The sequence below is a fragment of the Bidens hawaiensis genome, unplaced genomic scaffold, assembly GCF_021521415.1.
Source record: "Bidens hawaiensis isolate Kalapana, Puna unplaced genomic scaffold, B.hawaiensis_p1.1 tig00027123_1, whole genome shotgun sequence".
Taxonomy (NCBI): domain Eukaryota; kingdom Viridiplantae; phylum Streptophyta; class Magnoliopsida; order Asterales; family Asteraceae; genus Bidens; species Bidens hawaiensis.
Window position 1 is genome coordinate 89,723 of NW_027494383.1, and position 14,475 is coordinate 104,197.

The 14,475-nt window shown below is 34.1% G+C and overlaps 1 protein-coding gene, 1 non-coding gene and 2 pseudogenes across 6 annotated transcripts; all 4 read left to right on the forward strand.

Annotated features, from left to right (window-relative positions):
* Nucleotides 1-305: 305 nt before the first annotated feature.
* Nucleotides 306-5,815, forward strand: LOC143574853 (uncharacterized). Of its 3 annotated transcripts, none has more exons than XM_077059369.1 (14): nucleotides 306-788; nucleotides 870-958; nucleotides 1,708-1,927; nucleotides 2,023-2,211; nucleotides 2,293-2,350; nucleotides 2,456-2,635; nucleotides 2,820-2,950; nucleotides 3,050-3,233; nucleotides 3,719-3,778; nucleotides 3,858-4,094; nucleotides 4,213-4,471; nucleotides 4,740-4,945; nucleotides 5,066-5,116; nucleotides 5,194-5,815. In XM_077059369.1, exons 1-14 carry the CDS (start codon nucleotides 592-594, stop codon nucleotides 5,482-5,484), a joined length of 2,352 nt encoding a protein of 783 aa, XP_076915484.1. In that variant the 5' UTR covers nucleotides 306-591; the 3' UTR covers nucleotides 5,485-5,815. The 3 variants fall into 3 exon arrangements, with proteins under 3 accessions (XP_076915484.1, XP_076915485.1, XP_076915486.1); XM_077059370.1 differs by having other exon boundaries at nucleotides 2,296-2,350; XM_077059371.1 differs by having other exon boundaries at nucleotides 2,308-2,350.
* Nucleotides 5,816-6,583: 768 nt separating this feature from the next.
* On the forward strand, nucleotides 6,584-6,655 carry TRNAG-UCC (transfer RNA glycine (anticodon UCC)). The gene has a single exon. It is a non-coding gene; the product is annotated as a tRNA-Gly (tRNA).
* Nucleotides 6,656-6,688: 33 nt separating this feature from the next.
* LOC143574854 (protein WHAT'S THIS FACTOR 1, chloroplastic-like) lies at nucleotides 6,689-8,679 on the forward strand (annotated as a pseudogene). Its single transcript, XR_013142667.1, has 2 exons — nucleotides 6,689-6,778; nucleotides 7,126-8,679. The product of XR_013142667.1 is annotated as a protein WHAT'S THIS FACTOR 1, chloroplastic-like (transcript).
* A 1,401-nt stretch (nucleotides 8,680-10,080) lies between these two features.
* Nucleotides 10,081-12,803, forward strand: LOC143574870 (translocase of chloroplast 34, chloroplastic-like; annotated as a pseudogene). Its single transcript, XR_013142670.1, has 8 exons — nucleotides 10,081-10,105; nucleotides 10,926-11,029; nucleotides 11,107-11,214; nucleotides 11,320-11,444; nucleotides 11,531-11,795; nucleotides 11,883-11,951; nucleotides 12,353-12,513; nucleotides 12,700-12,803. The product of XR_013142670.1 is annotated as a translocase of chloroplast 34, chloroplastic-like (transcript).
* The last annotated feature ends 1,672 nt before the right edge of the window (nucleotides 12,804-14,475 follow it).

Here is a 14,475-nt window from a genome sequence, read left to right on the forward strand (position 1 = left end):
AAAATCACATCCACACATTTTAAATCCACACACTTTAAAGACGACTTTAAATCAATAAAACCCACTCCATGGTCTACAACAACAAAGCTTTTTAAAGTTTCTTGATTTCTTCTGAAGTATCATTTATGATGACAGGTTATTTTCAAACCACAATGATTATACATTTACCAATTATTAATTAAAAGAAAAACAAAAAATACACCGAAATAATAAAATAATAATAATTTCCAAAATACACAAACAAATTATTATTATTATTATTATTATTATTATTATTATTATTATTATTGTTGTTGTTGATGTTGTAAATTGTAATGTAATGTAATCGGATTTAATCAAATTAGTTCCACCAAGGTCTCCCATCTTCGCCGGCCGGACTCCTCGTTTCTCGCCGGCGCCGTCACGATCTCATACCTAACACTCTCTCAAACCCACCCACCTCCTAAATCATTCCACCAGCCTTCAATTAATTTTAGGGTTTCTTTATTATTATTATTATTATTATTATTATTATTATTATTATCATTATCGGCGTATTGATCGAAGGGATGCTAATCACACTCAACACCGTAGAGATCATAACGGTCAGCTATGTTCCGTCGTCTTAAATGGTTCATAGCTGGTCTCAATCAACACCACAAAACACCTAAACCTAAACCCGATGCCAAACGCTTATCGTTGCCCAGACACCGTTATAATATTACTAATCGCAAGTCAATGTTGGAGGCTGTTCACGAAGTTGCTATTTATATCCATAGGTTTCATAACCTAGACCTCTTTCAACAAGGGTAACTTATTATTATTATTGGATCTTGTAACCCTAGAACAGTATTATTATTAATGCTGCATCTTTTATATTATATTTACAGGTGGTATCAGATCAAGATCACCATGAGATGGGAAGATACTGAGTATGCTTCTTCTGTTGGTACTCCTTCAAGAGTCATTCAGTATGATGGTACATTCCTCTTTACTGAATTAGAAACATATTAATAATATTATCCCGCTTTCGTGTCGTTTCAAATATGTTTGTGATGTCTAACTTGGAGCTAGGTATAGAAATATTAGGATACAGACTTAGTACATGAACCATGTGTAGCCCATATCATAGTTATTAAAAGCCCTCGCTTCTTGCGCCTAGGCCCGTTTTTCAGGCCCGGCCCAGTATCCGCGCTTCTAGTTCTTAGGCCCTCGCTTCTTGAAGGTGACAACACCTCTACTGGCATTGATGACGGATCAAGAACAATAGTTGTTTGAATGTTTACTATTTATTACTTTTTGACCTTTTGGTGTTTATGTTTTAAACATTTTGGTACTTTATTTTGAACATTTTGTTATTCAAGTTTTGGAATTACATTTTAATCTCAACTCTTTTAAGCTTTTGGTACTAATAGCCTTTGTTTATTATATATGAAGAATAATATTATTTTTATAATACATAATATATTTATATTTTTTTATTTAAGTGCGCTTTTTTTTGCCTTAGGCCCTTACTTTTTTTGCGCCTAACGCCTTTGATAACTATGGACCATATACAATACAAGTGTAGCTTTGTTTTTAGTAGGATCGGGTTAGCTTGTTGCTCGTTTACCTGCCACTTTATTGTAATATTTTGAGTTTAGCAATGAAAAAGTTATTTATGATAAAAAAAATAAAATAGTTTGAATTGGCTGTAAGTATGATGTAACGTTTTTGTATGAATTGCAGCTCCTGATCTTGGTTCTGATGATGTATTGGGAGTTTGGAAGATTGATGACACGGACAATAGTTTTTCATCACAGCCTTTTCGGATTCGATACGCAAGACAAGATATTCTGTTATCGGTTATGATATCTTTCAACTTATCGCTTGGTAAATTTGAGGGTCCGATAACGTCTGCTGTAATTCTGAAATTTGAGCTTCTGTATGCGCCTGTTTTGGAAAACGGGTTAGTAGACAGTATTTAATGATTCATATGGTTTTAATGTGTTGAATGCGATTAAATAGTTACTAGATATAGTGTTTTTAATGCTCCATCTGCAGCTCCAATATGCAGGACTCGTCAGATGTTTCCCCTGCTGCTGTTCATGAATTCAGAATCCCACCAAAGGCTCTTCTTGGATTGCATTCTTATTGTCCTGTTCATTTTGATGCGTTTCATTCTGTGCTTGTTGATGCTAGTGTCCACATCAGCTTATTAAAAGGAGGTGTTCATACTATGAAGAAACACAGGTTTGTTTCTAGTTTTGTCACTACTGTATGTTGACTTCTAGAGGTGGCGGTTTTGACCCATTTACTGTATTATTTTTCTAGCAGCAACTCTCATAGCAATGAAGAAGCTTCCAGTGAGAAGTATGACAAGAAAACTCAAGTATGCATTTCTTTTTCTTATATTAATTGTGAATATCAGCTTCAACTTTAATAGTTTCATTTCTTATAATCTGTTTTGAGTTTTAAACACGTCTTGCTGAAACAGGTCTCGCTTGTGAAGGCGTTTTCAACTTCTCGTGCTGTTCTACTTCAAGAGCTAAGGAATCTTAGTAAGGCGATTAATGAAACGGTTGATTTGACTGGTTTGACTTCCCAACATGAAGTGGACACGGAGACTGCTAATGCAGACTCACACGTATCTGAAAACATGCAAAATGTTTCTAAGGTTGTTCACTTATTATTCGAGTTGCTTCTTAGTTCAGCTATTTTAACAAAGGATTAATGTCAATTTGATTTTCAATTATATGCAATGCAATTTTTTCTGTCAATTTAGTCACTATACTGTTTTTCTGGTACATTTTAAACAACATATCATAAGAATAGATTTTAATAAATTGCATGATGGACAGATCCCACACAGTACAGTTGATTTCTCGAGTGAGTACCTGTATTCCCTACAAAGTGATGAACTCAACCGTCTTTTTCATTCACTTGGAGATCAAATTCTATACTTATGGAGCACATTTCTAAAGTTTCACAGGTTTGCACCTATTGAATTTTGCATATTTTAATAAGAAGGTGAGTGTTACATAATCTGTATACTGTCGTCCTCATAATTTTATATTTTACCTCACATCAGGGCAAATAAAACAAAGATTTTGGATCATTTACGTAATGCATGGGCTATCGATCGGAAAGCTGAATGGTCAATATGGATGGTATACTCTAAGGTTGAGATGCCACATCAATCTACTGACATTGATGACTCAGCATACCATGGCTTACGTGGAAAAGTGCCTGCTCACCGGAAGATAACCGAAGATGTAAGTTCGTTACCGTTCATTTCTTGCCACAAAGTTTTACTTTTTACAAACCATCTAAGGGGGCCATTTTGATATGTGTTGTGACACTGATCATCTAGATAGTCAGTGTTTAGTATTTGGATGAAATGATTCTGATTATGGTTACTTAGGGTTCTAACTTCTAATAATAAACTATTCTTTTAAAGAAAACTAAAAGTATTAATGTTCCCCATGTTAAAAATCTTGTTTTAAATACTTTACATCATCTATGTTTCTCATTTTAATCCTATCTTGAATGAAAGACATTTGTTGGAATTAAATGTGATTTTTTTTTTCTGAATATTATCAGCATGTAATTTAAAAAAAAGATATTATTATAGTTGATAGATGTAGATTGTTATGTTTAAAAGTTTAAATATCTTGACACTATCTAAAAGTGTCTGTTTTATGAGTTTTATCATCTTTTTACAGACACCTGAATTTATGAGATTCATTTTTTTTTCCAGCCTGCCCAAGCTGCAGCAATGCGGGCCGAGCTACACCGTCGTAGTATTGCACAGATGAGGGTGAGCTGGAATTCTTTAAAAGGCTTCGTTACTATTTTACCTTATGTGGGATTTTTGACCTTTTTTTAATTGTAAGCAGATAAATAATTGTTCACTTCAAGACCTTCAGATATTTGGAGACCCCTCACGTATACCTATTATAATCGTGGAACGTGTAGTAAACGCACCATTGCTTTCACTGAGTGGAAATACTTATTTCAGAAACACAGATCCTGAAGATTCAAATGGCACGATCACACGTATTGACCCAAGTTTTTCTAGTACTAATCAAAAGAGCCGTATTTTGAAGATTGCTGTTTACGTTCACGGTTTCCAGGCATGTTAAGCCATTTACATATTCCCAATTCAATTTTACCATTAATAGGCGAACGGGTTAAATCGCTAAACATTAGAAAAGGCTAACATGAAAAACTAATTCTTGATGAAATAAGCAGGGGCATCATCTGGATTTACGCCTCGTGAGGAATCAGTGGCTTTTAATAGATCCAAAAGTCGAGTTTTTAATGTCGGAAGTTAACGAAGACAAGACTTCTGAGGACTTTAGGGATATGGGGTTAAGACTTGCTAAAGAAGTTATTGCTTTTGTTAAAAAAAAGATGGATAAAGCCTCGAGATCTGGTACCTTAAAAAACGTGAAGCTTAGCTTTGTTGGACACTCTATTGGAAACGTGATTATTAGAACCGCGTTGGCAGGTAACATGTTGAAATTGTTTCGGGTCAGTAGGTTTTTAACTCATGTCTAAATGGGCCTGGTTGGGTTGACCCGTTAAATTCTACCGATTTGGCCCGTTTCCTTTCTAACTAACTTTTAAAATTTACACAGTTGACCGACTTCATTCCAAAACCAAATTTTTTTAAATCTACACATTTGACCCATTTCATTCTAAAACCAAGGTTTTTAAAATCTGCACGTTTGACCCTCTAAGGTTATGTTGATGTATTCTATAATTGGAAATTGCAGAGAGCATAATGGAGCCATATCATAGGTACCTGCATACATACGTGTCTGTATCGGGGCCACATTTAGGTTATCTCTACAGTTCAAATTCTCTTTTTAATTCTGGATTGTGGCTGCTGAAGAAGCTTAAGAATACACGTTGTATTCATCAGTTGACTTTCACTGATGATATAGATATAGAGAACACCTTCTTCTACAATCTTTCCAAGGTACATTTTACGCTTCTCAACCTAAACAAATAAACAATAAACACTGAACAATCATTTCGGGGTACTTTTTTTCAGTAAACTCTTTGTTTAAAATCTCGTTCCTTGTTTTTATATTTTCAGCAAAAAACGTTGGAAAGTTTCAAGAACATAATCCTGCTATCATCTCCTCAGGTATATACATCCACTTGCTATTTGTACAATATCTCTCGTTTATGAAAACTTGGAGTAACACGTTTGGTCTTTTTCAGGATGGTTATGTTCCTTACCATTCTGCTCGAATCGAGATGTGCCAGTCATCATCAGGTGACTACTCAAAACGAGGCAAAATATTCCAAGAAATGCTCAACAACTGTTTGGAACAAATACGCGCACCGTCCTCTGAGCAACGCATGTTTATGAGATGTGATGTTAATTTTGACACGTCATTGCAAGGAAGAAACTTAAATACAATAATCGGACGAGCGGCTCATATCAAGTTCTTGGAAACCGACATTTTTGCAAAATTTATAATGTGGTCTTTCCCCGAACTGTTTCGTTGATCCGTATGGAAAATAAATGCTCACATGTCCACGAGATGGTTAAAGATGGTCAACGCCAAGTTCTGTTATACGAGGGTGGGTCAAAGATGAGTTGGTCAAGAAAACGCGTGTGCCGAAGCATGATGTTTGTATATTATGATGTTAGAAAGGTGCAAGGTGGCTTTAAGGTAGGCGATTATAAGTTTATGATTCACTTTATATTTAGTTATATTGTAGATTTTCAGTTATAATTAATTCTACAGAGGTAGAAGTTTTAGGTATCCAGGACACTGTATCTTATGTAGTTTATGGAAAAGGATGACAATAGATGAAATCATGTGTTTTCCTCTTAATTTTCTAGTTATTTGGCATTCTTTATATTTTTTTGGTTGGAGATGAATTAATTTTGTATGATTTTTTTTTGGGTACAAGAGTGTAGTGTTTATAATAAAATGAACCGGTAAAAGATTGTTGACCCATAATCAGCACAAAATCATATCCACCTTAACTATTTATAATTTACATTTTACACCATTTCTAGAAGTGAAATTAACTCTAATTTAGTTTTAACTTTTAACTACACATTCTGTAATTCTTTCCTTTGTCTCTCTAATCTTGAGTTGAGTTTATAAAACCAAGTTTGTTAATTGGGCATGCGATATAATGAAACAAAACCATTAATGAATTAACAAAAAAAAAAAGGTTCATTTGAGGTGGAGTAATTAATTGTTTAAATTGTTACTAAGTTAGGTATTACCGCAAATTGATATAAAACGGGTTGACATGAATAATGAGATAAATACAACACAAACACAACATGATTTGAAGTGTCTAATACTACAAAATCCTTCAACAGTTCAACCTGTCATGATCAACTCATCTCAAATTATAAGTACATTACTATCAAAACATAATATAACCCCGATAAGTGAATACTTTACTTGGAAAAGTGGCTGATTCTTTTCCTAAATAAATAACTCACTAAATTAGTAATTGTATATTCTGCTTTGGTGTTCAACATTTGTCTATTTGATTACCATGGTTGTATTTTATGGTAGCCATAGCTTAAACCAAATCATTACATATATGAAATAATTTCAAGATTACAGATCATCAGTTAGCGTTTGTAGTCCAACGGTTAGGATAATTGCCTTCCAAGCAATAGACCCGGGTTCGACTCCCGGCAAACGCATTTTTAACCTTTATATACAAACTGTCGATATATATATAATCTTTAAAATTGAAATTATCTTTATTATTTTTTTTGCGTAACAACTGGACCGTCTGAGGTTTAGCGAGGCTCTCATCACCTCCGGTAAGTAAGCTCAACAACTGCAAATTGTTTCTTGATGCTGGCTTTTTACGTTATGGGCCTAATTGTTTAACTGCACAACAACTGTTTGATGAAACTCCACACTCACTTCTTGTTTCTCAATGAGCTATAGCTTCAGGGTTATAACTTCCACAATCTTATCTTGAATCTTGATGATTTAGTTGGTCGTTTTATGTCATGTGTGTAATTAGGTATTTGCGTTAGGTTAATGCCCACCAACTGTTTGATGAAAGTCCTGTATGAACCCATTAACATTTTAAACCCTTTTGCAGCTTAATTCTTCTAAATTTGCAATCATGAACCCATTAAAACTTGAAACATTTTTGCAGGATTTGAAGTTCTCTCAACATGGAATTATATCTTCCTCGTCCCGTCTCATTCACGGGTAACAAATCCGTAACTTTTCCCAAATCCGATTTCCTTCGTTCACCGTCTTTTTTGAATCCCAAACCCTATAAAAACAATCTCACCAAATTATCGAAACCACAAAACCCCTCTTTTAGAATCACTGCATCCATCAAACACGTTCGTGACCCGTCACTCGACAAGCACGTGGTAAAACAGAACAAAATCCGGTTTGTACAAAAGCTAAAAACTTTACTCTTATCTAAACCAAAACACTTCATGCCACTTCATATATTAGGCAAATGCCGATCTTATTTAACACTTTCAAAACCTCGTTCACTCGTTTCCATGATTCATCGTTACCCGACAATATTTGAACTTTTCACTATCCCGTTACCGCCCACACCGTTCAATGCAGTAAAAACGCTTCCCCAGTTATGTGTTAGACTCACTCCAGCTGCAGCATTGCTTGCAAGTCAAGAGTCAGCCCTCAAAACCGCCATGTCAGACTCGTTAGCCAACAAGCTTCAAAAGCTTCTTATGTTATCCACTCATCATCGTCTCCTTTTGTCAAAGTTGGTCCATATCGGGCCTGATCTGGGCCTCCCTGCTAACTTTCGTTCCCGGTTATGTAACGAGTATCCAGACAAGTTTAAAACCGTTGACACATCTTATGGGCGTGCACTCGAGCTCGTGTCGTGTGATATTAATCTAGCTAAACCGTTACCGGTTCCGGAAGTCCAATCTCTCGGATTGATAGTTGACCGTCCGTTAAAGTTTAACCGTTTGAGGCTGCGTAAGGGGTTAAACGTGAGACGACATCATGAACAGTTTTTGATTAAGTTTCGTGAGATAACGGACGTGTGTCCGTATCGTACGAAAGTAGACGAGTTTGCGAAAGAAAGTTTAGAAGCTGAAAAAAGGGCTTGTGAAGTTGTGAGGGAGGTGTTAAGTATGATGGTTGAAAAAAGGACATTAGTTGACCATTTGACTCATTTTCGAAAAGAATTTGGTTTCACATAAGTTGAGAGCTATGTTGTTAAGGCACCCGGAGTTGTTTTATGTGAGTTTGAAGGGTCAAAGGGACTCGGTTTTTCTGGTTGAAGCGTATGATGAAAAAGGTAAACTTTTGAAGAAAGATGAGTCTTTTATAATGAAAGAACGGTTGTTCGATTTGGTTATGGAAGGTAAAAGGATGAGGCGAGAGACACGGGTTGGTTTTAAGAATGATTTTGGTTATGGGAATGATGTAAATGTTGAGGAGTATGGTACTTGTAATGAGATTGATGATGATGATATGGAGGGTTTGGATGACTTGTTTGAGTTTGATGATTTTGATTTAGAGGTAAGTGATGATGATGATGAAGAAGAAGCTGTGGAAGGAGAGTTTTGGTCTACTAATTGTGAATGTTTAGAACCTTGGTGATAATAACCGTTGATCTTGTAATTATGTGGTTTGTTATGTTGTAATTGGTTATTATTACAAGTAGGTGTTGCTAATATGACCATGTGCATGTAAGATATAGCGGGAGAGAGAGAGGGAATCGACTGTGTAGTTACGTAACCGTCTTATATATTATTAGTTAAAGAAATTTGTAATTATATATTATTAGTTAAAGAAATTTGTAAAAGTGCTTATGTGGATATAGAGTTCTTTAAAGCTGATTAATTTGAAACATGAAACAAGAAGGGCCGGTTAGGGTTTCTAAAACACTTATTGTTCATATTCGTTTTAAATGATTTTTATAAATAACTGTTAACACATAATCTTACGAGTTTCCCAATAGTATGATTTTATTAAAGCTGTTTCTTTTGTTTTTCAAGTTGAGTTTAACATAAGTACTAAAAAACCCGTGTTGATAATAATACTACTATTTAATTTTAATTCAAATATTTTGGGATCTTGAAAATGTTAAATAAAAAAAAAGAAGGTAGAATTGACTATCAAAGGGAAAAAAAATGGTAAAGAGAATTTGATCTAATGGTATCTTGGTGTGTTATAAGATGCTCCCTTCTTTAGAGGTCGAGAGTGTGTCACGTGGTTGCCATTGATGTAGTATTACTATGAGTAGATTAGATTATCGTTTAAGAAAACTCAAAACATGTATTAACCGATGAAGATTACTTGGATTTTCTTTGAATTGTGTGATCACATATTCACAAACGAACTATACATACCTAAAGAAATATCATCATCATCATCGTATTCAGTATATCCCACCAATAGCAAAGCTATGATAGGGTCTGAGGAGGGTAAGATGTAGACAGCCTTACCTCTACCCAATGTTGCAAAAGTCGCTAGGCGGTCCCTATGTGGCCGACCCCCTTAGAGGGAGTACTCGGAGTACTAGTGGAGTACTTGGACATGATAAATATAAAGAAAATTAGATTTTGGGTAATATATATATTTCAAATATAATAAGTTTACTAATATTTATAACAAAATAAATGAATATCAATATAAATAAGAGAAATACATTTTTAAACACTATATTATTCTAAAAAATGTTCATTAATTAAAAATAATGATATTTGTTCTTTAATATTATAGAAATACGAATTATGTTGTATTTTTTAAGTCAAAATAGACCCAAGTTAACCGACTAGATGTGATTCAGGCTAATGTTGACCACATTTGACCAATTTTTAGTAACTAGGCGGAGTTAAAGAAACTCCCCTCGTCACCATACCTTGTAGCGAGTACTCGGAGAGTACTCGGCCTTGTAGACCTACTATTACAACATTGCCTCTACCCAACGAGGATAGAGAGGCTGCTTACGTTTTTTGTAATCTATGTTTTTATTTTATCATTACTTTGTAACTTTTATGTATTACCCAAAATACCCTTTCCCACTGTTTAAATACAAAAGGTTTCTATCTAGTTGATAACTCAACAACTTTATAGAGTAGGGGTATCACTCTTCCCTCTGTCTCCGGTCACCGGAGTTTATTATTATTCTTCCGGTCTCCGGTAAGTCTACTCTCACATTTCATTATTATTATTATTACTTATCTGTCATCATTTCATGTTTTTGTTAAATTCACATTATATAATTAACCGAATTTTGGTGCAAATTATATTATGTCTGTTATGTTTGCATTTTTCATATTTGTTTGGATTATTGAAATGTGGATAAGGTTTGTTAGACCATAGACTTATTTCATTGGGCTCTGTTTGAAGTAGTGGTGTGCGTGGTGCGGTTTGGTGTGCGGTTTTCAACCAAACCAAAAACCAAAACTTCGGTTTTTTGAAACCGTTCGGTTTCGGTTTTGGTTTTCGTTTTGGTTCGGTTTTGGTTTTTGCCATTTGAGCTTGAAAATTTTAGGTCGAAAAAAAATTTGGCAAAAAATAATTAATTTAGGTATAAATAATTTTGTTAATTGTAAAATAATAGACTATTATATGTTTGACCAAAAATATTTGTGTTACATATTTATTAAATTCTTATAAATTACTTAATATAAAATATAAAAAACAAAAATTTAGGAATTCGGTTCGGTTTTTTTGGTTTTTATTATATGCAAAAACATAAAACCAAACCATCGGTTTTTTCGGTTTGGATTTTTCGGTTTTTTCGGTTGCGGATCTGTTTTTTCGGTTTCTTGCACACCCCTAGTTTGAAGTATATATAGTTAAGAGTTACTTATGTTGTTTAAATTAGTGGAATTGAGATGTTTAAAATGAAATTTATATGACTAAGTAAATTAATGAAAATACATGATTCACAAGTTTTTATAATTTTAAGATATTTAGCTAAAATAAGGAAATTTGGGAAAACTGCAGTTTTCATGGCGTCTCAGTTGATCCGGGAATGGAGCGGGATTCAGCAATTCCCGCCAGCTACGCAAGATAAGTTGCTTGAATTGTTGGGGAGGTTAAAGGAAAAGGTGAAGTTAAAGTTCAAGAAAGTTGAAGAATTTGTTTATAAATTTTTGATGATTTTTGTTCATATAATATTTTGCAGAATAAGAACAAATTGACAATCCTTGTAATGGGAAAAGGTGGAGTTGGAAAATCTTCAACTGTCAACTCTATCATTGGTGAGAGAGCGGTTACCGTCAGTGCTTTCCAGGTACCTACTAACTGTACACTAGTGTGCTTGTCACATCATACAGGCTGCATTAAACATAATGATATTGTATAATTTGCTTATTTATTCACTAAAATGATATTGTAGTCTGAAACACCAAGACCCGTAATGGTTTCACGTGAGCGTTCAGGGTTCACGTTAAACATAATCGACACACCAGGCATTGTCGAGGGAGGATACGTCAATGACCAATCCATTGAAATCATCAAAAGGTCATCTTTGTTTTAATGGTTTCAGATCAAAGTGATATAGTTTTAATAATAATAATACTAAGTTTTCTATATGGTTATCTGAGCAGGTTTCTTCTGAACAAGACAATAGATGTTTTGCTTTATGTGGACCGACTAGACGCGTATAGGGTTGACACATTAGACAGACAGGTTGTGAAAGCCATAAGTAATATTTTTGGTCAAGAAATATGGCATAGAGCAATATTAGTGCTCACACATGCTCAAGTTTCACCTCCAGATAGTCTAACTTACAACGAGTTTTTGTCAAAAAGATCCGAGGCTCTTCTTAATGTTGTATATCTTGGTGCTCGGTTCAAAAAACAAGATAACGAGGTGCATCATCACTTCAAAATTACTCTCTCCCTCACACACGCAATACATATACAAACAAATTATACTAAATTTGTTATGTGCTTGTAGGGCATTTGTATTCCTGTTGGCTTGGTTGAAAACAGTGGAAGATGCAATAAAAATGGGAAAGATGAAAAGGTTGGTACTTATTAATTGGTTGACCCGTAGGCCTGTAAATGAACAGGCACGAACATGTTCGTATTTGTTTGTTTAATGTTAAGCGAACAAATGATCGAACACGAATAATTAAACGAACAGATTTTTCTTTGTCCATGTTCGTTTGTTAAGAAAATGAATGCGTGTGTTTATATTCGTTTGTAAACAATATAAATTAACGGTTCATGAACATAAACGAACAAACATAACTGATCTAAAACCAATTTTAATGAATATAAATTAACGAACGAAGGTTCACGAGCGAGACATGCGATCATGATCGTTTGTTTAACTAAAAGAACAAAATTCTTTGTTCATGTATTATTAAATAAGTGAACATAAACGAACTTCCATTGTCGATTCATTATGTCTTGAGCTTGCAGATTCTTCCAAATGGTACTGCTTGGATACCCGATATAGTTGAAACAATCACGAAAGTTGCGTGACCGAAAGCAAAAGCATATTGGTTGACCAGAAGTTGATTGATGGGCCCAACCCAAATGACAGAGGAAAGATATTCATTCCTCTGATCTTAGCATTTCAAGTAAGTTTTTAAAAATACTAATTACTATGTTATTTTTTATTAAAATAATATTTTAAAATTTCGAAATAAAAACGATTAAGGAGCTTCTTTCAGCCTGTCTTGTTTTGATTTGACGCGTTTGAAATAAAACATAACCCATATTAATAACTTATGTTATTCTAATATCTGGATTGTGTATTTGGACAGTACTTCTTTGTCTCAAAACCTATTCAAAGGTGGATCAAGAATGATATTAATAAAGAGGTAAAGCCTCAATGGGCATGATCGCTGTGAAATTACGATGATACCCTCGAGCAACGATGATCCGTGTTGAGTTTTTTTTTGTAGTTCATAATTTGAGAGATTTTTGAACTTAAAATTGATGTTGTTTGTATTTTTGGATTGACAGTATGTAATAGGCTGTGTTATAACACATTGCTTACTATATATAAAATTTTACAAGTAATCAAATTATTTTATAAAATAAAAAAATATCAATATAAATAAATATGTATGATCGAAGATTTACAAATATGGGGGCAATGCACATCATTTAAGTTTTAAAGTTAATTAAAAATGACCTTAACGCCCAATTTCTTTTTTAACGGTCAACGAATCCTTCAAATGGGTTACTGGTTAAACTAACCATATCGGGATGCCCTCGTCTTTCATATTAATAAAATGACTAACGACACAATTTTAAAAGGTTATACAAAGTTCACCAAAATTTTGTTAGAACTAGTTTAGTATATCAAGTATCAATTTTGTCTCGCTTGTACGGTCTTTTGAGTCTTGATGAGTTGTTTTGGTTCACAGTTTCACCTTGTATGTATATAAGTTAGTAATAAGTATCATATCGTGCCAAATTTATTGGTATGGTACGTGTACATGTATCGATAAAAGTTTGGTACGGTACCCGCTTTGGTACTATTATGTTTATTTTTTTTTCCAAATCTACAATGATCTTGATATTTCTATTGATACGAGTAACATATAAACTGAGTCGGTATGGGTATCGGTACTCTACCAACATTCAATAAACCACAATACCTTAACCAAAACCAAATATAAAACCAATAAACCATTATATTTGAGTAAATCATACTATGAAATTTTCCAATATAACATGGACATATTCCAAACGGGTATCAAATATCAAAATACTTGTATCCATATCTGTAACAAATATGCTAAATTGGTACATGTACTAGGTACGGGTATTCAAGAAAAGAATATCGTCCCTATTCCCTAATATTGACATATGCTTTATATAATTATACTATATAAAAAATAGAGAGTTAATGAATAACAACATTAAATTCTTTGTAAAGTTAATGAATAACAACATTAAATATAATGAATACTAACATTGCTTACTCATTAGGGTTTTATTACTGATCATGAGTCAAATAGAAATCAAAACTTGAAGCACAAGCTTCAATTCCAAAATATAAAAGCTCAATTGAGCTTCTGAGTCATGTAATCTTGTGGAGCTTGAATTTGACGTCGTTTCAGTTTAACTCGATTACAAAATATAAAAGCTCAATTGAGCTTCTGAACCCGGTCGAAGAAAATTCTGGCATGATACGACGAGATGAGCACTTTCATGACCAAAGTTTTTACTAGCAAACAACCGTTCCAACCAGCACACAAACATGATCCTAGTAACATAACGCAATAAAACATGCCCCTTTCCCGTTCGATCCACTTTTTTTATCGAAAGTGAACTTCCAAGCCGTCAAGACGAGTGTCAACCATAGGCAGTGTTGGAACTCGCCTTTTAAACCGTATGCAAAATACAGGATCCGCTTTCTTAATATATAGTTGGGCTGGATAAACAATACCATGGTAATGTTGACCCCCCAGCCGAATAGCAATCGTCCGAATAACAAGACGAGAACCATAACCACCCATTCCCATAGTCTCAAGCGAAAGAGGCGTCCGGTTTTTAGAACATGAAGGGTGAGTGTTAAGGCTAATACG

Excerpts from the sequence above, each read along its gene's own strand:
- LOC143574853 (XM_077059369.1), top strand. The coding sequence starts at position 592 with ATGTTCCGTCGTCTTAAATGGTTCATAGCTGGTCTCAATCAACACCAC. Across the intron at positions 959-1,707 it reads AAGAGTCATTCAGTATGATG|CTCCTGATCTTGGTTCTGAT; the intron begins GTACATTCCTCT and ends TATGAATTGCAG. Across the intron at positions 2,351-2,455 it reads AGTATGACAAGAAAACTCAA|GTCTCGCTTGTGAAGGCGTT; the intron begins GTATGCATTTCT and ends TTGCTGAAACAG.